The 22999-nt window shown below is 36.4% G+C and overlaps 1 protein-coding gene and 1 long non-coding RNA gene across 2 annotated transcripts in view; one reads left to right on the top strand and one right to left on the bottom strand.

The window, feature by feature from the left end:
* The window catches only part of LOC134309851 (uncharacterized), a 36540-nt gene extending 14864 nt beyond the window's left edge, over window positions 1-21676 (bottom strand). Inside the window, exon 1 of the long non-coding RNA XR_010011228.1 lies at window positions 21599-21676. This is a non-coding gene — a long non-coding RNA (uncharacterized LOC134309851). The remainder of the gene's footprint in view (window positions 1-21598) is intronic.
* Window positions 1358-14467, top strand: rhcgb (Rh family, C glycoprotein b). The gene is made up of 11 exons (XM_063001583.1): window positions 1358-1574; window positions 7195-7387; window positions 8043-8193; window positions 8336-8483; window positions 8677-8843; window positions 9784-9921; window positions 10385-10521; window positions 10809-10933; window positions 11309-11382; window positions 12758-12831; window positions 14259-14467. The coding sequence occupies exons 1-11, from the start codon at window positions 1358-1360 to the stop codon at window positions 14290-14292; spliced, it is 1458 nt and encodes a 485-aa protein (XP_062857653.1). The 3' UTR covers window positions 14293-14467.
* Window positions 21677-22999: the final 1323 nt, after the last annotated feature.

The raw sequence follows: 22999 nt of genomic DNA, 5'->3' as shown, positions 1-22999 counted from the left end.
GGTTTACCTCATATTTCTTACTGATGTACTAAAGCAACATGACAGGGACAAAAGTTTATAGATACCCCTTCTAATAAACAAGTTTCAGCCACACCCAGTGCAACTTAGATTATTAAATAGGTCTTGTAGAAAGTTCAATGTCTTTTAATTTTGTGGCATGGCTAATATACTGTAAATAGGACACTTTAGTGAAGTTTTTGAAGCAAGAGTTTCTTTTCTTCACAACAGCCTCCAAGCCCACCATGATATAAAGCTTGCTAAAATGTTGGCAACTTCTAATTGTTTTCTTTCTTTCAGCTGCTCCTGTATTTACTGGTAGCCCCAGTAAATCCTTCTGATCCATGTATACCTGATTTGGCACAATTTTTACTTTACCCTTCTGCATGCGACCCTTCTTATTTTTATCTGAGCTTGGGACCAGCACTGAAAGCACACTCACAAGAGCACTTCTTAACGGCTAGGCTGTTTGACCACTCACCCATCCCCAGACGTAGCTGATCACCAATCATATCTCTGTAGATGACTGATCGGCAGTTAGCTCAGCAGAGATTTGACCTCAGGACCACAGCATGGGCTAGCTTAATTTACCGCTGTGCCACTCAAACGCCCCAGCAACTTCTAATTCTATTTATATGTAAGTATGTATGTATCTAATAAAATAGAGATTTTTTTTATTTTAGACACATTGGGCAAAACCAATTTATTGTAAAAGAGGAGTTGAGGGTAAAAGAGAAAGAGGACAACCATCCATTGAAGAGATGGATGCAAGACCCAAACAGAAGACAAGGTGTTCTGGAGTCGAAGTCAGCTTGAAGGCGCTTAATAAATAAAATAAAATGCATCTAACCATGCAGACAAATTTCCTTTTTGTCTAGGTTTACAGTTTAGCCTGACCTTGACAAAGTCAAACCAACTCTATTAATATAGTCACCAGAAGTAGTCGGTCATAACCACTGACTAGGTCTACATTAGGAAGAAATTCCTCCAAACAGTACAATATTATTACACTCGCAATACAGTTTTATTAACTGACAAAATGTTTTTCCATCACTAAATCACTTATCTAAGTAGTTGCATGTCCGTATATTCTTGAACACTACCTACATATAAATTTAAATACGTTTAAAACCCGTTAAAAACAGTTCATTGGTATCTTGATACCCCATGATATTCATGTCCTCTGCATGTCTTTGTGCACTTTTGACTTCAGCTGTACCTGCGCCGCACCTGAGTCTTTAGTAAAGCAGGCTATGACGCACTGTGCGCACGGACACACCCCTGGTTCCTTACAGGCGTTATAAGAAGCGCGCTCATACAGCTCCCTCTCAGAGTAACTGTATCTATACCTGGCGCTATCATGGGGAACTGCATCGTGCCATACTGCAACGGTCCCAAAAGTACCAACATCAGATGGACTCTACCCGCGGTGTGCTTTGCGTGGCAGTGCGCTATGATCGTACTGTTCGGGGTGTTTGTGCGTTATAACGATGAAACGGACACTCACTGGGTGGAACACAAAGCTATGAAAAATATTTCCAGTGATATTGAGAATGATTTCTACTACAGATATCCCAGTAAGTATGCCCAGCTTCCAGTTCTATATTTTCACTCTATAATTAATGGCAATTATAATTCAGCTATTGATAGTTACTTATCTTATAACATTTTGTGGAGTTTTTATGTTTTAATCTTTTTTTCATTATCTTCAACATTTTATTTATAATTTGACTAACGACTTTCCTAAAGCTTGGGCGAGTTAAAAGTGGGAAGAAAAGTGAGGATAAAAAAGACTTAAAACTAATGAAATAAATAAGCAGCACTGCATCCCTTTATGTAAGCTTTATCTAAGCAGCATATCAAAACAATTAATTATTAGACACCTGACAAAATAAAGTTCATAGTTGTGTTGGTAACATTCCTGCCATGCAGTTTTTGAGCTGGTTCCTTAAAACCCAACATCAATTGGTTCTGGGACTGGCACTGAGTTTGAAAGGAATTAAGTTTCAAGGCATTTTTTTCCATAAGGATGTATGGGAAACCTGTTAATGCGTTCCATGGTACCATGGACTTGCAAAATATTTTAAAATTAAATGATGTAAAAATAATTGGGTTGTTTTTGACACGTATACACTGAAAATAACACAAATCTGATATAAAAACACTGAAATAAAAAGCTGATTCTTACAATTTCCCAGAAACCCAAGCTGTAATACAAGTTTAAAAGTGAAACAGTGAGGAACATCCAGCTAAACATCGATACATGTGAAGCTTTCAGAGTGAATTTGATGGTTATTCCACACAAATGCACATCCGTCTCATATGCACACTTTGATGACGTATTACCGCACAGCTCCGAGCGCTGAACAAGGCGACTGTTAATTGTTCATTTGAAATTAAATAAATACCCTTTTAAAAAACAAACTGAACACATTGAGTTTAAGGGAAACTTTGAGTTTAAGGGTACAAATTTCTCGACGAAAGGTGTTAAGTTTCAAAGATTTTGAGTTTAGGTTTCTGTGTGTATACTTGTGTGCATTCACATAATTTGAATTGTGTTGTTTTTCAGTTTAAGATTTAGTTGGAAGCCTCTTCATATCTTTCTTGAAACCAATTAAAATGCCTCTACCAAGTGTGTGGTGTTGGGGAGGAAACCAGAGTAGCCAGGGGATGTTCAGACATACAGAGATCACTGGAGGAGGGGGGTATCTGAGGGAGAGAACCAAACCCTGGTCAAACTCTAAGCCTGTTTGAAGCAAAACTCTTTTGTTTTTAAGTGCTTTAAAGACCAATGTCTTTGAGAAAACACAGGCTTAAAACGCTTCTTTAAATACTGTATATCAGACTCTGGATCTAAAGCCCATTTTCCATTGCACGGTACCTTACAGTACAATACAGAACATGTTGAAAACCAGAAATATCCGTGCTGTAACCAAATTTGCTGAAATAGGAGGAGTTCAATAAAGTTAAGGCTAATTCTTCACCAAACACTCAGAGCAAATACACCAAGGTAACTTTAGACAGTAGCAGAAACAGGACCATTTTCGTTTTGCCCTGCTGCAGTAGCTTTAATCTTCAATTTATTGTAGCAATGTTTAAGTGTATACATTTTTTGGTTTTGGTTAAAATGTTTTAAGTATTCTTTTACTCCTGCAGTGTTTCTGTTTATTCAATCCATGATCTGCACTGTATCATGTCCCACCCATACAGCCTGCTTTGGTAAGCTTAGTCCCCTGGTCGAGAAAAGTAATCAAATTTAGCACGAGTACTTAGATAAAGTACGGGTCACCTGCCAATGAAAACAACCATAAATTGTGGAATCACAGAGTAAACAAACTACAGTACGATTCAAGGTAACATGCAGCTTTAATAGACTCAGGTTTAGAACAAAAGTGCAGGTGCAACAATCCCCCTAAAAGTAGGATAGGTTTTCCCTGTCCTCATAAAAGAGTTTTAAATATTAAAAGGCAGTAACTTTGCTCTTTTTATATTTGTTTTATTTCAACACAAAAATGAATTTGAATGTTAAAGATGCATTTTATTGGAAGACACAGCATCCTTGTTTGAGCCCTTGGTTTAGCAAGGAAAAGATTTCAGCCTCACCTTTTCATATCAGGTGTGTGAATTACAAAGAAAATTGTATGCTTCCAACGTTGTGGCAACAGTTTTGGGAAGCACATTATCTGTTCCAGCATAACTTTCCCCCATGCTAAAAGTGAGGGCTATAAAGACAAGTTTAGTGTGGAGCAATTCCAGTTGACTGCGAAGGCCAGATCTTTACCCTTAAAATATTTGAGTTAAACTAGAACACAGAATAAAAATAAAACATCAATGCCTGACCTCACAAAGTCTATTTTAAATGAATAGGAACACTTTTCCATGAACACCCTGCAAAAACTTGAGGAGAAGATTATTTAAATAAGGTAAAACTAAATAAAATAACTTGACATTAGCTGACAAAAACGCCTTTTATTGTGGGAAGTGAACAGTCCTTCGTCTTAAGACCACAAATGACCTTTTCATGTAGTAACACGATCAGTAGCCTTCTTACAAAGATTTTTTAAATGTCATGTTCAGTTCTCAGTTTAGCTGGTTTAGTGGTATAATGTCAGGATGTTATGATATTAACAGTGCAGTTCAAAGACTACAATGATTAACTTACACAAAGACTAATGTAAAATAACATTTTAATGTCTTTATTCATATTCATGTAGTGACAGTTTATGTACTTCCTTGTTTAAAATACACTGAGTATGCTTTATTGGAAATACAAACCTTAAGTTTATATTAGTTTTAATAAAAAAAAACAAAAAAACAATTTAAGCCTTTTAAAACTTTTTTTGTATCTCTTATTTGATATTTATCCATTTATCATCTCCATATATTTGGCAAAATAGTTTGGTTAAAATGTCCAGTGTTGCTGCACAGTATTTATGACTCTTTAATAATGACATGCAATGAAACACAATAAGGACAGGGTTTGTTAGACATGTATCACTTTCATTTAAGTATCTACTCTAAACTCGAAAAAAATAACTTTGTAATAACTCAAGTTTGAAATTCAACTGCACTGGGTCATTAATGAAATTTGCTCATATAACCCAGTTAAATGACCTTGGCTGGTAAATCTAACAGAGTATATTTAGAGCACATTATAATGATGATGATCTTTTTTTTTTCATTTTATTTTCATCAACTGCTTTAACCTTAGGGACACAGCATGTCCGGTTTTACCAGGAAACACTGGACACAGGGCAGGGAAATTCTGGACATGGCGCCAATTAATTAGAGCTTTGGTCATCCCGTCCCCCCAGACATAGCCAATCATGTGTAGATGCTGGCAACAAGGTCACTGAAACATACATGGACTGTTGACACATCACACATGTGGATGGTGCTGCAGGTTAAAGAATGTAACATTCACAAACTATGACAGTAGCACAGTTCCACTATTTAGAAACATTTAGTTTCTGTTTAACTATCAACAAAGTGTGGCACCTGGATCAGCTGGAATGGAAGGATGTCTGTCTTTGGCAACATGTAAACAACCACATGACTGAATTAAATAATTAAAGAACCTGCAGCTATATACAGTACTGTAGTATTATACAGGATTTATGGTTAAAAATTAAAATGTGACTTTTTCATGAACTGCCCCAAGTGCTTTATTTAATACAGAACTCAGTATATAAAGTAAACAGTTACCAACTACTGGACCTAAAATGCAGAACCTAGCAACTTGATTTAAAAAATAACAGGGCATTTTTAGCTTTTTCTTCTACAATACCATCATAGGTTTAAGGTGAGTGGAAATTGTCTTTTGTTGGTTTGGAAAGGTTAAAAAAGGTTTCCTTTTCTAATCACATCTCCTAAAACTGTCCTAAATCATGTAAGGAGGAAAGTTTTGAAGGATGTTGACAGTAATAATACTAGATTACCTGTAATTCACAGTGCTACCTGCATCAGTAGCTGCATTTACTTGTCAACACTGTAACCTTTTGTGAGATTGACATGTAGATGCCCTTGTGTTGAAGCTGTATTACCAGTCAGCACCTGAGGGAGACTGCGTTGCCATCCCCTATGGTTACCAATTTACTTTCACATGAGTAGAGGTGCTGTTGGAGTGGAACTCTGCAGAACTATTATTTCATTTCATTTCTATTAACCACTTTATCCTGGTCAGAGTTGAAGCAGGTCCAGATTCCTACACAAGGCAGGAATATCCTAGACAGGACACCGCCAGGCCACCTAAGCTCATAGCACCATTAATATAATTATTATTAGAATGAGCTACACACCAATGTAGTTCCAGTCAGCTGTTCAGTCACTAACATAAAAACATCATCAAAAAGGTGTTTGTATTCAAGGACCCCTCTATTTACAACCATGCCTTTATCATGATTTATCAGGGCTCCAAGATTTGTGTTTTAACACAATTTTTAATTATCATGAATTCCAGCTTTTTAAAGCTCATCATGTATAGTTTGTATTGAGACTGCTTCAATAAGGTAGTCCTTTAATTTTGTGATTATGTTTGTGGTGATAATTGTGGGATGTTACTTTATTGTAAAGTGTTTATCTTTTTTATAACTTCCAATTTGGTAATTTGGTTCCTTCCATTTAAGATATTTTTTTTAACGCATTACCATGCTCAGTTGTGACACATTACATTTAAGAAACTTTGAATGCAAAAATGCCTAAAGTTTAATTTATGTTGATGCACTGTAAAAATGTATACATACTGTACATACACCACTGTAGAAAAATGTTCTGTATATGGTAACTGCTCTATGTGCTTGGGTGGCGCAGCGGTCTATTATGCTATTATGCCCACCACCATTGAGAGTCAAACCTGCAGATATCAGTCGGCTGAGCATCTACACATTTTGGCACATTCTATTGGTAACAGTCTGGATAGTTTTTATTATCTTTGGCACATAGAATCCAATGTCTGTTTTTTCCCTAAAACGTGGACCCATTTGAACACAGAACACGTTTTCATGTCTTTCAGTCCATCTCAGATGACTTCAGAGCACGCTTATTGTTTTTTGCACAAAAGTAATATATGGCTTCCTCTTTGCATGATACAATTTCAGGTTGCATTTCTCGATACAGCAGTGGTTTCTGCCCTTGGCTTTTACATACTGAGATTTTCCCTTACTCCTTTTAACTCTTTCATGATATTATGAACTGTAGATGGTAAATGACCTAAATTCTGCTTACTTAGTCTTTGAAATGACTGACAATTCTCTAATGAACTACTCTTGATAACCTCACCTGCTACCAGTTGAACTGCTATATGTTATATTTACAAAATACAAATAGGTTTGTCAGTGAAAACACTGAAAATGTTTGTACTTTTATTAGTTAAATAAAAGTTCAAGAAATGTAACAATTTACAGTTTTCAGTTTTTATTGCATTTTTAGAAAATGTCCCAACTTTTCTGCTAATGGGGTTGTATTGTTTGAAATACTCAGTTTCATGTTTATCTGTGACACTCATTGTCAAATGAGAGTTTACAGTTTACATTTCTATTTTTTACTTGTGTCAAGTAAAATGAAATTTTTCCATAACATCCTAATGTAGTTTGGAAGTTTTCCTTTCAGTATTGGGATTTGTTATCATTTTTATTATAATAAAATATCATTTTTGTGGATGAAATCATTGAAATTAATGCTTAGTATTTTCTTCTTCAGGTTTTCAAGATGTCCACGTCATGATTTTTGTGGGCTTCGGATTCCTAATGACATTTTTGAAGCGCTATGGCTTTGGTGCTGTTGGGTTTAACTTCCTCATTGCAGCTTTTGGGATTCAGTGGGCACTACTAATGCAAGGCTGGTTCCACTGGTTGGACTTCAAAGATGGTTTTATCAAAATCGGTGTTGAAAAGTAAGCTGATATTGTTACAATTAAGCATATTTGTTGAAAATGTACTTTAAACATAGTTCAGGAGAAGCATACCTCCAAAACCTCAACAAAAAAAAAACGATCGATATTGTGTAATATTGGTACTTGCGAGAGCCACAGTAACACAGAGAGACTAGTTAGTTTAGTGTATGTTGTTTCTAATTAAAATGATTTGAGATTTACACTGATATTTTAAATTGTAAGTTTGTGACATTTTAAGGCAGTCTTATTTTTATATGGTTTCCAGGTTACCACTAGCATGAAGCATACCTTTAGTAATTTTTATTACTTCAGTTTCATTTACATAATATAATATTCCTACTCTTAAGGTTGTTTGTTAAAATCTGCATTTAAACACACCAGGAGAATGAAACAATGTAACATTTAATATGGTACATTTATTTTATTTGAATGTGTGTGCACTTTTACACACACATGCTGAGGTGAAACTTCAACCAGTGTTGATATTTATTTTATCCATTCCTCTTATCATAATGGTAGATTGTGTTATTGCAGTAATGTGTGTCTTACTGCTATTTTAAGCTATTTTTAGAAAACCCACAATACTCTTCTAAGAGAACTTAAATACATTAAATTGATGATTTTTGAAGATTTTGCCTTTTTGTTTTGTATTTAGTATAATCAATGCAGATTTCTGTGTGGCGGGCTGTCTGATTGCATATGGAGCAGTGCTTGGAAAAGTTAGTCCTGTGCAGTTGATGGTGCTGACCCTGTTTGGAATTACCCTGTTTGCTGTTGAAGAATATATCATAATTACGCTCATTCATGTGAGTCTACCCAGTGAAAATATTTATATAATACTGTATGTCAAAACTCTATGGGTGCAAAGTAAATGGTAATGTCTTAACTGGTTAACCCTAACCCTGACTTCTATGTTGACTCACAAAAGTTACCACTTTTATCTGTAAGGCCAAAGATGCTGGGGGATCTATGGTGATCCACACTTTTGGAGCTTATTATGGTCTGGCCATCTCATGGGTCCTCTATCGGCCCAACCTGAAAAGCAGCAGTCATTTAAATGGATCTGTCTATCACTCTGACACGTTTGCCATGATTGGTAAGTTTCCTTTTAGGTCTTATATTAATGAATGTACAGACTGTTCTGCTTTGTTTGAAAACAAAATGAGGTCATTCTTATTTAGTTTTGACATTTTGTAATGTAAAAAGCCTTATTGTGAACTTCTAAAATGTGTATGTGATTTATTTAAACAGACTTAAAAACGAGGAATTCTGTTTATTTCTTTTGATAGGAACTCTGTTTCTGTGGATGTTCTGGCCCAGTTTCAATTCTGCCATTTGTGATCATGGAGATGGACAGCACAGAGCAGCTATTAATACATACCTCTCACTGGCTGCCACTGTACTGACCACCTTTGCTCTTTCCAGCCTGTCTCAGAAGCATGGGAAACTGGACATGGTAATTGACTTTTGTCTATTAAAGTTTGTAACAATTATAAGCACAATGTTTTAATTAATTAATTATTACAACTTTTATTTACTAAATACAACACTAAACAACAGTTGGTCAGCCAAAACATTAAAAAAAGTATTTTATTCGTATTTTAATTAGTTACAGTAAATGAAGGTTTCAAGAGAATTTGCAAATCACTGTTTTTTGTTTTTGTTTTGTTTTTGCATTTTACACAATGTCCCAATTATAAATCCAAAATGGGGTTTTTAGTTTATATAATGCTTAAAGTGACTAAGCAGAGCATGCAACACCAACAAAAAAGCCACTAAAATAATAATACATAGCATGGGTTAAAATTAGCACATATACACAGGTACCTACCCTAAGCAAAAGTAAAGATAAATTAAACACAAATCATTTTTTAAGCACATTCATCATTTTTTTTTCAGTTTTAAGGGAAAATTAAATATAAGAAATCATAATGAGCCAGGCACCAAGCCTTGGAGAACCTCAAGACAGAAATAGCAATAGACAGGCAAAGCTATGCAAAACTTCTGCATTTCTCTAAAATAACAAACAAAAACAATAATATGTAGATACATCAACATCTATAAGTACATAATCAATTAAGGAGTTGTTCTTTTATGGGGTCAAATCTATATGGTAGTTTCCTCCTACATGTCCGCTAACGTACTCTGCAGTGTTGTATTACAGTTTAAAAGACGTGGAATCAGGTTTCATGCATCGTGAGAAAAGAATATAGCAGACTTCCTTTTTAAAATAAATAAACAGACAACCTTTTTAGATGTATACACACACAGTAAATAAATAATCACTTAGATTATACAATTCTGTAAAAAAATTATAAACTAATTAAAGTAAATGATTTGATTTTAGTTTAGTATTATCAAATTAAATACAATAATGCAGTACTTTTTGTCTTCAGGTACACATCCAGAATTCCACCCTGGCAGGCGGTGTTGCTGTAGGAACAGCTGCTGAGTTTATGCTGATGCCTTATGGTTCCTTGATAGTAGGATTTTTTTGTGGAATCATCTCTACACTGGGCTACAAATACATCTCGGTAGGGGTTTCTTTTGGTACTTAAAATATGACCAGACCAAAAAGGAAGCACTGGACATATAAAGTTTGACAAGTAAATAAAAGTTGTAACAGGGAGGTGATCCAATGCACTGATGGTGAGGCAGGAGCACTAAGTAACACACTCACATAAACCTAGAGGCAATTTACAGTAGACAATTCACCTTGTGTTTTTCAGTGGTAGGAAGTAATTGGAAAACCCCAAAGAAAACAAACACATACACACAGAAAGAATATCTAAAGCACCTCATTGGATGCAATTAATAAACGTAGGGCCTCTAGAATCATGTTGCTGTGTGGCACCCACTCTACCATCTCCACCCACTTTTTATACTGTTCTTATAGTTTATATTAATGTAAATGCAATTAATGCAATTAAATCATTTCTGCAGTTGAAATTCATAAATGTTTGTCAAAATTGAAACTGAATCTATCATGTCTTGCAGCCCTTTATGGAAAAGAAGTTAAAGATCCAGGACACTTGTGGTATCCATAACCTTCATGCCATGCCAGGTGTGATAGGGGGAATTGTAGGAGCCATATCAGCTGCTGCTGCAACTGAACCCGTTTATGGTAAAGAGGGGTAAGCTCAAATGACAAGATTTTAGTTCATGTTGTAAGAAGATATTAGGTATTACTATTTAAGATTTTATATTAAGGTTTTTAATCATTATTTCATCCTGCCTTTTATTAAACTAAATGACCCTGCAAAGGCATTGCAAAGTTCTTTTTTCTTTTTACTTTGTTAACAATACTAGGTTGCAGAATGCTTCATTATTTACTATCTCTTTGTATTCAGTGCGTACTCAAGTTTCACTATGTAGCCCAAAGTCTATTCTCATAAAAAATTTGTCTCATTCTTTTTTGCAGGCTAATAGCTACCTTTGATTTTAATGGCGCTTTTAAGAACAGGACTCCTGCTGTACAGGGTGGCTACCAGGCCGCTGGAATGTGTGTGGCTGTGTGTTTTGGAATAGGAGGTGGAATACTTGTGGGTATGTCTGACTAGATTGGATGGTTATCTTTGAACAGGCAACTATGCTACATACAGTATATGCAATAAAACTATTATTATATGGTGATACACCAAGATGTGTTAATGCAAACAGCTCCAGGGGCCTAGGGTAAATCCTCATCTCTGTTTCCCTATATTTGGATTTATCTTATCTTCTAACAAACATGCCAATAAGTGAATTGGCTAGTGTAAACTAGTGGACAATCATGGTATGTTATTTTTTATGCACTTAATGACCAAAAGTGTTTGGGCATCACTTTTAATTACTGAGATGTTCTATGTATAATGATAATAAAGACTGTATGTCTCATACCTAGTTTGGTGTATAAAACTAAACAGTGTTGCCTCTCTACAGGTCTGATCCTAAGGATGCCAATCTGGGGCTCTGTTACAGATGAGAAGTGTTATGATGATGAAATCTACTGGGAGGTAAGATTTTACTTAATCCAACCTCAAAAAACACTGTACAAGAATGATTGGTGATATGTTAACGTTGATGTATTGGGTGTGTTCAAAAACCTAGTGAGCTCTCTACAGCATTTTACGACATCATATGCGCACTTCCGAGAAGTAGGCTGTTCGAAATCCTGGATGTCTTAATATTCTCACTACTAAGGTATCTTAAAATTTCAACAGTATTTTGACTTAAGAATGAGTGAGCATCCGATGCTGCCTTAGCGTTGAAGGCAATCCCAGCATTCTGTGTGGCACAACTTTTCTCACAGAGAAAAAAAAAAAAAAAAAAAAAAAAAAAAAAAAAAACCTGTACGGAGTTATTTTTAATAATTTAATAATATATTTTAAATAAATTATTATTGATGTTTAATTTGTATAAATGGCACAAGAGTTATTTATTTGCAAATTCTGGCTTCGGGCAAATTTCATTGGTACTTCGGGCAAGTTTTCGGTACGGAGGGCGATGTTAGTTGACATGCTAGCGTGTTGTGCCACCTCCTTCCATTGGTTTCAATGGCATGCGGCAAATGGTGTTAGCTTAGTTAGCGAAAACTGATGGAATCGCTGTCTAAGTAGTGCGTTTGAATCACCTGCCTTATAAGTCAATTACTTATTAGAATCCTCTCTACTTAGGCAGCTGCCTATGTAGACAGTAAAACAGCAAGGCAGCTCCCTAGGTTTTTGAACACACCCATTGTGTGGATTTGGCAATTTCAGCCACACTCGACAGGTAAAAAAAGCTTTTATTGCAGCAATTAAATGTTAAGCACCATGGTTGTGCCTTGGGAGATGCACTGGAGAATATTTAGAATCAACACAAAATGTGACTTTACTAGTTTGGTAATTAGTTTACATTTTACACACACTTACATGCTGTCTGAACCTGACCCTTAAACTGATTGTGAGAGTGATTGTGAAAGTGTAATACACAGATTGAAAATGTTTTGGTTATGTTGTAACAGTATGTACACAATTTGACAATTTATTCCATCAAAATTATTTAGTCATAATGACATTAAAAGCACGGATATGTTCTTAAACATAAATATTTTATGGTCTGAGTGGCCCTAATGGTGATCCTTTGCATGAGCAAATATTATGTTTTAGCATTTTCACAGTAATGTAAAGGTTAAACTAGCTTAGTGTTTAGCTTTGCCCACATGGCCCTCAGGTGTGTTGTGTCATTGTTCAGCTGGAGTTGCTTATGTTGAAACATGTGTATAAGGGTGCTGAAGGTGAAGGTAAATAAAAGTCACATTTCACAATTTACTAGTGGCTTCATCTTGATAACCTTATGTCTGATAGACTGTGGGTCTTTAAACTAGACAAATGTTTCTTTTATTCTCAGGTACCTGGAGAAGAGGAAGCAGCTACACCTGTTTTAGAATACAACAATCACCTGGCCATCAACAATGCAAATATGTGAGTTGAAAGTCTATTAAAAGCAGAGATGCTAGGATCGCCCAGTTAGTCTTAGAGTTTTGCATGTATTGGTTTATAGATGGGGTTGAACCTAGGTAATCAATAAACAACAGACTTATTCTAACGTATGATTTGGATGAAGGTTATACTGGTAAACAAACACCGAAATGTTTTTATTAACCACTAATTAATAATTCACAGCAAGAGTGAAAAGTGAAAGTTTGGGATTAGGGGATTAGTTCAGATATCATTAACATTTGTACCTGTTAATGTACACTTCTTTGTTTGTTTGTTTATTAGGATTTTAATGTCATGTTTTACACTTTGGTTACATTCATGACAGGAACGGTAGTTACTCATTACACAAGATTCATCAGTTCACAAGGTTATATCGAACACAGTCATGGACAATTTAGTGTTTCCAATTCACCTCACTTGCATGTCTTTGGACTGTGGGAGGAAACCGGAGCACCCGGAGTAAACCCACACAGACACAGAACATGCAAACTCCACACAGAAAGGACCCGGACCGCCCCACCTGGGGATCGAACCCAGGACCTTCTTGCTGTGAGGCGACAGTGTTACCCACTTAGCCACCGTGCCACACAATGTACACTTAATCACCCATAATTGCAAATATTGATTAAATCATACCAGTTCAGCATACACAACTATGTTATCACCATGTTAATGTCATTGCAGTTTTAATTAACATGTGGTCAGAGGGGGTGATATGGTGGTCCCTTTTGATTGCTAAACGTGGTACAGGAGGGTGACAAAGTGTACAGAGCAGGAGATTAACTACAGTCAGTAACTGTATACTGTATCTAATAACGTAATATGTAAGTGTTTTTACAATATTTAATGTGTTATTAGTTTAGGCATTATGTGATTGTCAATTCTAGGCTCATGACACAGTTTAGAAGTCATTTGTGCAGTTTAAAAATGGCATAAATAAGTTTAGGATTATTTGCTGGTTTCAAATAGACTCGACTAGTTTAGCTGGTTACCCAGCCTGAAAAAGCTGGTGTTGAGCTGGTTTAGATGGTTGTCCAGCTGGTCTTTTAATCAGATTAACTAAACCCAGTATAACCTACACCAAAACCCCTCTAAAACCATTAAACAGGACAAGCTTGACCAAACTAAACTGTAGAAACCAGTCTGACCAGCAAAGGCTGATGACCAGTTAAAATCACCCAGTTTGCACAGGTGATTTAAGATTTTTCAGCAAGGAATTAAACGAGGCTCACAAACTTTTTCTTGGAAAGAAAAATACACTCGGTTAATCCTTTAATACAAGTTCTTTCAAAAAAGCTATTCGTCTATTTGTCATGGTATATAACTAAACATTGTCACAAGATGGCGTAGTGTCACCACTATCGTTATAGCGTTTGGAAGGTGACCTACAATGTCTGTGTCGTTTGCAGAGCGGATACAGCCTTGTCTGTGGAGCAGCACTAATCATGGAGGAGCAGCCTGCTAGCAGCCGTGATTCCTGCCCCATGTTTTCTTCCTTCATACAGCACTATAGGCGGATGTGTTCAGTAATGTCCTTTATCAAAACAGCATCAGATACATTTTTTTAACCCTATCAATTTATAAGATTGTAATTGTAACATTAAATATCTGAAGCCTATATTAGTGATTCATTTATTGCTAAATAAAGTAGGCTACATACAAGTGGTTAGCACAGAGGTTAGGAACATTAGACATTTAGTAGAAAGTTAGTAGTGCTTTATTTAATGTTTTTGTACTCTTAGCATTAAATGTAGATATAACAGGTTGTTTTCTTAATTTGATGACCATATAATTGTACAATAATTGTAACTCCTTAATTGTGATAATTTTATATAAACTAACCTAAACATCTAACTACTGTAGAAAGTCAGTGTAAGTAGATATATGGTTCTTCAGCAGTTTTATTTAAGAGCAATATAATTAAATTATTGTATTGAAGTAAATACACATTATTGGCTCGTTACAAAATATTGAAGATAAAAAGTAAATAATAATGATAATAATAAATGTGAATTGCTGTGTGAAAGGAATCTATGTTAGACGTCAGCCGACACTGCATATAACATATAACCTCACATTTAACTACTTTAAATTTTAATTACACAGATTTTACGGTATCAAGTAAAAAGGGGCACTCGGGTGGTGCAGGGGCAAAGTACGCTAGCCCACCACCACTGAGATCCCGAGAAGTGGTTGGATGACAGCCTTGTCACTGAGGGGTCCACTTGTCAGTGCATGATCAGTGCTGGTCCCAAGCCAGGATAAAAATAGGAGGTTTTTGTTAAGAGTGGCTTGGGGGTAACAACTGTGCCAAGTCTGTTATGGGGACTAGATCTGCCGTGGCCCGTAAAAGTACTGAAGAGGATGCGTAACCATAATGCCAACTAAACAGAATTTCTAAGGGAGTATAATTAATAGCTATTTTAGATGAACTAGATTAACTAATTAACACAACTGGTGTGTTAAAGTCATTAATCATCATTAAATTAAAAGAAACAGAAGCTATAAAAGATAAATTTGCAATTCCTACTTTATTAAGTGAATTATTAAGCTGTGCTAATACCATATACCACTTGTATGCACACTTTTAAACTAAGAATTAATAATTATTATGTGTTTCATATTCTAAAGTGTTATAGTGATAAAAAAATACGTTTGTGGATAAGGATTGGGCCACAGTATATGGCATTTATCATACACGTCAAATATTTTTTAAATGTTGCATTGCATCTGACATCAGTTGCCCTCAAAGACTAAAGTTGTTGGAGAGAAATGGTGTTTACAAATACCATTTCATATACAGAGGTGGCTCTCAGCTTAAAGAAGGAGTTTGCTCTATCCACAGTATTTCCTTCTTTTGCAAAGAATGATTATTACTCAGTTGCTTTTGTGCTTTGGATCATTTTTACAGTCCAGACAGATGACCCCTTCTTGCATTATAACAGTAACCCTGCATAATCCTCTATTTTATTTTTTTTATTTATCCCTTTTTTAATTTTTTTTTAAAAATTAAAAATGATCTGAATTGCTTTAGTTTATTTGTAATTCAAATGTTTGAATTAATTTAGTACTTTGACAGATTTTTTTTATAGTTTTGTAGTTTTAATAAGCTTAACTATACTCACCCCAGCAGGCACACACAATTAATACAATTCCCTATTTGAATAAATTATTTTATTTAAAAATATAATACATTTCTAGATATTCTGTCATATTGTTATCAATGTTATTTAAGCTGTATTGATCAAATGGTTTTAATGTTATTATTTCATTTCAAACATTATTTTACATTATGAATAAAGGCTTAGCTCAAAGAGAAATTCCTTTCCCTACCTGTTTTTTTTACATCAGTGCTGTTTGTCCGGTTTTCACTTATACCCTAGTTTTTCTGAATAAGTTTATTTAAGCAATAGAACACGAGAGGGAGTGTGTTATCGCGAATAACATCACGGCTGTGATTTGGTCACAGGCACGAGCCGAAGGCGATAATACATGACCTCAAGTGTTCTATTGCTTTTATACAACAGTTTTTACAAAATAAAGAAAGAAAATAAATCAAAGAAGCCCTGAATTTCATAATAAATATGCTTTAAAATTGACAATACGTTCCGCCAAAAAGTAGTTCCACAACAAATATAAAGTTTAACACTACAAAACAGACATCCCAAGTTGCAAAAACTCATTTCAGGGAGGTAAGAAGAAGAAGAAGAAGAAGGCAAGAACCTCCGAAGGGAAAAAAAGAAATAAAAAACCTCTCACACACACCAAAGGATATGGGTGATAACAGAATTCTTAGGAGCTGCTAACTGGGCTATTAAGCTAACTGTTCGCATTACAAACACATTAATGTTCCCTACATAGTGCACTAGATTGTGTATCAGATCATGGATTTACGTTCCCTACATAGTGCACTAGATAGTGAATTAGACAATTGGTTATGTTCCCTACACAGTGCACTAGATTGTATATCAGATAACGGTTCATGTTCACTACATAGTGCACTAGACAATATATTAGACAACTGATTTATGTTCCCTACACAGTGCACTAGATAACAGATCAGATAACGGATTTAAAACACGATCGGAAAAAAGTCTGTGTCGCCTGCGTGCGCGTTTGTGTGCATGAAGCTTGTCGTTACTGGCAACGCGTCAGCGGAGTAATACAGTTGTGGTGTGAAAAGGCCGTGCTGTTATCACGAATATCAGCACAGTTAGAACGCTTCTCAACCAATCAGATTGTAAGGTCGGAACTAACTGTTGTATAATTGATTATATTCTAATGTCTGATTTTAAATTATATGAAATAAAGTCTAGTAAGATGTTGAATAAATTGTTTGTGTTTTTTGGCAAAGCTTTCCTTTACTAGACAGATGTAATATTAGATGTTTTACATTTACAATTTCGCCATTTAGCAGACGCTCTTATCCAGAGCGACTTACAGAAGTGCTTCCATAGTAGACATTACCTTACTCTTGTTTAAGTAGACAACAGTCCAAGAACACAAATCTGCTGAAACCCTGTTAGACCCAAAGTTTTTTTTTGGTTCTAACTAATAAATAAGAATAAGAGTGTTAGTAAGTAAGTGAGTAAGTAAGTACGTCAGCTTAAGTGGTGGGTTTTTAATCGTCTTTTGAAGACAGCGAGAGACTCAGTTGTTTGGACAGACAGAGGAAGTTCGTTCCACCACATGGGTGCCAGTACAGAGAAGAGCCTTGATGCTTGTCTTCCTCGAGTCCTGGGTGGCGGATCAAGTCGGGCGAGACTAGTGGCTCGGAGGTTGCGTGATACAGAGCGGGGTTTGATTAGACCTCGAAAATCAGGCCAAATCAGGCAAAAATTGGTTGTTTTAATTACAACCAAAGTTTATTTTAACAAATCAGCCTGATGTAAAGTCAGGTTTTAATAACATGGGGAAGCATCCCAAGAACTGCTTACATTTGCTGCACTGGGACTTTGGACAATCCTGCCATTAAAATTGTGCTCCTTTCATCTCAATAAACAGGGTGGTTGATAATTCAGTCTTGTTTTTGTATACTGCTGTTGTACATTTGTACATACACTTTGTTTCTCTATTAGTCATAATATGTGGCCTGATTTTGAATCATAAAACAGAAATACATTCTGCCTGAACTACAGCACATAATTGTTCTATATGTCTTCATGAAACTTTAAATTATTAGATTCATTCAAAGCTGCATGTAGAGCCTTTTAGGTCATAACTGGTAAAACCTCATTTAGCAGAAATAATGTTTTCTATGACTGCTGATGACTGTTGTTCTGTTATCATTGAATTTTCAAAGCTTTTTTAAACTTCGGTTAATTTTTTAAGCTTAAAGTTATGATACAGTGAGCACACAGAAAATCATACAGTTTCATCAAGAAATGCAACCTGAAACTCTGTCACACAAAGAGAAAGCCAGACAATGCAGAAACACCTTTGAGGTCCCTGGGTGCACACTGTTCTTACATGGACTGAAAGACAGTGGAAACGTGTTTTGATTTTAGCTTGTTTTCTGGAAATAAGAACACTTAGTTCTTTGTGCTAAAGACTAAAATGCCCATCCAGACTATTATCAACAAAAACTGTAAAAGTCAACAACTGTTATAGTATAGGGGTGCATCAGTGCCCTTATATATGCTATCAAAGTGTCATCTTTTCCTGGAAAGTCCATGGTTATTTCAACAAGACGATGCTAGGTCTCATTCTGTATGCGCTACAACAGCTTTGGCTTCACAGACGCATAGTCTGTGTGTGCTTGACTGGCCTGTCTGCAGTCCAGATCTGTTTCCTATTGAAATGTATGGTGTAGAATCAAACAACTTCAACCACAAACTATTGAGCAGCTGAAGTCTCATTTCAAGCAAAAATGTAAAAAAAAATTAACCCCAAAACTGCAACAAATAGTGTCATCAGTTCCCAAACCATTAAAAGTCTCATAAAGATGGTGATGAAACTAAGTGCTAAACACACCTCTGTCCCAACTTTTTTGAATGTGTTGCAGGCATCAAATTCTAAATGTGTTTATATTAACAAAATACATTAAAGTTGATCAGTGAAAACATTGGAAATTTTCTTTTCTTTTTCTAATGGGGACAGTGTAGCCTAGTGGGTAGAGCTTTGAGCTGTCAACTGAAAGGTTGAGAGTTCGAATCCCAGCTCTGCCATGAAGCTACTGCTGGGCCCCTAAGCAAGGCCCTTAACCCTCTCTGCTCCACTGTACGTCTGTATATATGAAAAATAAAGGCGTTCTATTGTAGTTAAATAACAATTTAAGACTATTTACAAATCACAAATACTTTCTTTTTATTTAAAAAAAATTCCCAACCTTTTTGGAAATGGGGATTGTAGAACTACAAATGCTTTAAGGGTGTTACCAAACTTTTACTGGTTTATCTATGTATGCCAACATTGTGTTTAATTTGTTTTATTTACTAAACAACTAGTCAGCTTTAGGCAAACATGGTTAAAAATATTTTTTGAGTCAGTCCAGTGAATATACTGTACAGTCACAGTATAAAGGTAGTGTAATAGTTTTTTGTAGGCTCATTCTTGTTATTTCACTGACTATTTGGTTTTTGAGTGGGGTGAAGGGTCATGACCTCTGCTTGTAAGGGTCATCAGGGTGATGTTGAAAAGATGACGATGCCACATGCCTTTATAATAATGCTTGTTAAAGAGCAGGACCAAGGACCAGGGCTTTAAGGGTCAAGGGTAACAAATCATCATACAACAGGTGATTTAGCTGACAAAATTGTTTGATTTGTTGTAAAGCATTTTCTTGGTTTTTTATTTAATTCCTGAAGCTATTGCAGATTGTAGATTCATATGTCTAAGCAAAAGATGTACATTTGGGATGGATTAAAATATAAAATAAATACATAAAAGAATGAATTTTAAGAAGCATAAAGCTTTGTGATTAAACTATTTTTTACAGTATTGCTTACAGTGTAGCCTTGAAGAATATTTTTCTTTTTTCAAAATAGAGGGGAAAATCAGGCAGCAAGGTCTCTCTACAGGAGGCCTGGGTGTAAAACATTCTAATCTAACAGGCCATGTGAGCAAAGAAAGCGCTCTAATTAACTACTTTTGGGGAACTGTGGAGAAGTGAGGACAGAAGGAACAAACCCCATTTTTCTTTACTCCATAGCCCCCCACCTCTTGTGTATTCAGGTCCTTTCCCTACACTCCCCACCCTGCAGGGCCTCTCTCAACTTATGTTTATTCATTTGCCACTTAAAGGCCGGACACAGCACCCTGTTAAAACTAAATCAAGCCCCTTTCATGACATTGATCCTTTTGCCAAAGCTGAAAGGGCCCCAGTCTGAGGGGGGGTGTGACCTAGAGGACATTGAACCGGGGAGGAGAATAAGAGGAGGGGGAACGACTTGATGTTGTGTTTCCCAAAAAAGCTAGTACTGTCTGCTCTGCTGGTGATTAAGGCAGCCAATGGTGAACGGATAGAAAGACAGCGGCGGGAACTCAGAGGAGGAGTGTGGGAGATTAAGAATGACACGCCCATTCAGAAAGCAAGGGAACAGGAGGGATAAATGAGGCAAAGCACATTAAAAGAGGGGAAGGAGGGAAAGAGAGCTCTTTTCATGGCTAATGACTGATTGCCTGTCTGGACCAGCGCTCGGGTTTGATTGACAACCATGCTGAGCTGAAGGGTGGGAAAGTGGAAAAGTGGGAAAGCGAACTTGGCTGGGGTTGATAGTGTGGGAGAACCCTTGGTGAGGGGGGGTACATGCTAAGTACAAGATACATAAATTAGTATTCCTTCCTGTTAGAGACAGAAAATGAAATCAAATCATGTTCTGCATATAAAACCAATAACACCCAGATATACACTGGACCTTCACTGTATTGGCAAAAGTATTGGGATGTATCTTTCAATCACTGAATTCAAGTGTTTTTTATTTAGTCCCATTGCCTTGCGTGTAGAAAATCAAGCACCTAGCCATGCCGTCTACCTTTACAAACATTTGTGAGAGAATGGATTGTTGTCACCAATGCTGCTGACTCAGTCACCCGAAAACCTCCTCTGGCATTAACATCAGCACAAAGACTGTGCGCCAGGAGTTTCATGACATGGGTTTCCATCACCAAGCAGCTGCATGCCAGCCTTACATCACCAAGCACAATGCCAAGCGTTGGATGGAATGGTGTAAAGCACACCATCCTGCACTCTGGAAACTCTGCAGCACTGGAACTGTATTATGTGAAATGACGAATCATGTTTCTCTAGGTTTGTTGAATGCCTGGATTGTTAAAATGTTAATGCTTCAGCATAACAAGACATTTTGAACTATTGTATGCTTCCAACTTTGTGGGAACAGTTTAGGGAAGGCCCTTTTCTGTTCTAGCGTGACTGTGCCCCAGTGCACAAAACAAGGTCTATAAAAAGAGATGGTAGGGTGAGTTTGGTGTAAAGGAACTTGACTGACCGGCACAGTGCCCCAAATCCATTCATTCATTTGTGTCCCACAAAACGTCTGTGACCAGTGACACAGTTCCACATTAAGCTTTCTACTTGTGATAAAAGTATCATCATAAAATATTTCATTTAAAAAATTAAATATGTACTTTTATTTACTTATTTATATATTTTATTGTAAATGCCAAATAATGTCACAACCCCACAAACCCATATATCTGATCAAACTAAGATATTAGTTTTAAAGCCTTGTTTAATGTTAACAGTGCTATAAACCCTGAAAGAAGTCTATAAACACTTTTACGAACTGACCGTTAATCAGCCCCTGCCACCAGTGCCATGATTGTCCAGCTCTTTGTCAATTTTCTTCTCAAGACAAGGTTTCCTAAGAAAAGAAAAGGCTTTATGATTAATACTTCTAGGAAGATACATTTCTACCTTTCAAGACTTTCATTTCTTATTAACTACCCACAAATTAAAGAGGTACTATGTGAAACCTAAGTCATTATTTTTATTTCAAGATATTATTTAATATATTGAAGTATACTTTCCACTTTCCACTACATCCACTTTTAGATTTTTGCGCATCTCACTGTCAGTAAAGGTCAGGTGATCTGACAAATAACAGTATTGAACACTATTCTGACACTGAAAAAATGTTGCCAAATTCAGATTCTCAATTATAATGTGGCACACCCATCAACAAAGCCCTATGACATTGCAAAATGTGAATGGGCTTTGATGTTTTGCTTGCCACTGTACCCCACAGCCCAGACATATGAAGAATAAGGAAGATTGTTGCCGCATACAGTTCACATCTAGTACTTGCAGAAAAGATCTGCAGCTCCTTAAATGTAGTTGGGGGTCTCTTGGTAGTCTCCCAGATAACTTTTCTTCTGGTCTGTTCATCAATTTTTAAGAGATGTATAGTTCTTGGTAATGTCACTGTTGTTCCATACTTTATCCACTTTTTCAGGACTGTCTTCACTTTGTTCCATGGTATATGTAATGTCTTAACATTTTTGTACTCTTCTCCTTACTGATACCTTTCAACAATGACACTTCATAAGCTCTTTGCAGACCATGGCTGTAAGCAACAAAATAAATCTACTGCAGCTGCATTTTATATGGGGCTTATATTACTTTAATTGATGAGAGTCAAGTTAATTAATGGCAGGTGTGTACTGACTACTATTTAACATAAGCTTGAATGTGTGTTAATTCTAAACAACATCCAACAACACCTCCAGTTAAACGTGGGGAAGACCAAAGAACTGGTGGTGGATTTCCGCAGGTGCAGACCCACCTTGCCACCGGTGAACATCCAGGGAATGGACATTGAGAGAGTGGACTCTTATAAGTACCTGGGTGTTCACCTCAACAACAAACTGGACTGGTCAGTTAACACTACTGCACTTTATAAAAAAGGTCAGAGCAGACTCTACCTACTCAGGAGACTGAGGTCATTTGGAGTGCGGGGGGCACTCCTGAGGACTTTCTTTGATACAGTGGTGGCATCAGCCATCTTTTATCGAGTGATATGCTGGGGCAGCAGCATCTCTACAGCGGACAGGAAGAGACTGAACAAACTTATCAAGAGGGCCGGCTCTGTCCTGGGGAGCCCCTTAGACCCAGTGCAGGTGGTGGGAGACAGAAGGATGTTAGCCAAGCTGGCATCCATGCTGGAGAACGACTCCCACCCCATGCACGAGA

Source organism: Trichomycterus rosablanca, chromosome 1 (genome assembly GCF_030014385.1).
Source record: "Trichomycterus rosablanca isolate fTriRos1 chromosome 1, fTriRos1.hap1, whole genome shotgun sequence".
Lineage (NCBI taxonomy): Eukaryota > Metazoa > Chordata > Actinopteri > Siluriformes > Trichomycteridae > Trichomycterus > Trichomycterus rosablanca.
The sequence above is the reverse complement of the archived record's forward strand: the minus strand, read 5'-3'. Positions and strand labels throughout refer to the sequence as shown.

What these genes read in the sequence shown, in the direction of transcription:
- rhcgb (XM_063001583.1), top strand. Translation starts at nt 1,358, where the DNA reads ATGGGGAACTGCATCGTGCCATACTGCAACGGTCCCAAAAGTACCAAC. An exon ending in TCATAATTACGCTCATTCAT is followed by an intron (nt 8,194 to 8,335) that starts GTGAGTCTACCC and finishes TTTATCTGTAAG; the next exon opens with GCCAAAGATGCTGGGGGATC. An exon ending in TGACACGTTTGCCATGATTG is followed by an intron (nt 8,484 to 8,676) that starts GTAAGTTTCCTT and finishes TTCTTTTGATAG; the next exon opens with GAACTCTGTTTCTGTGGATG.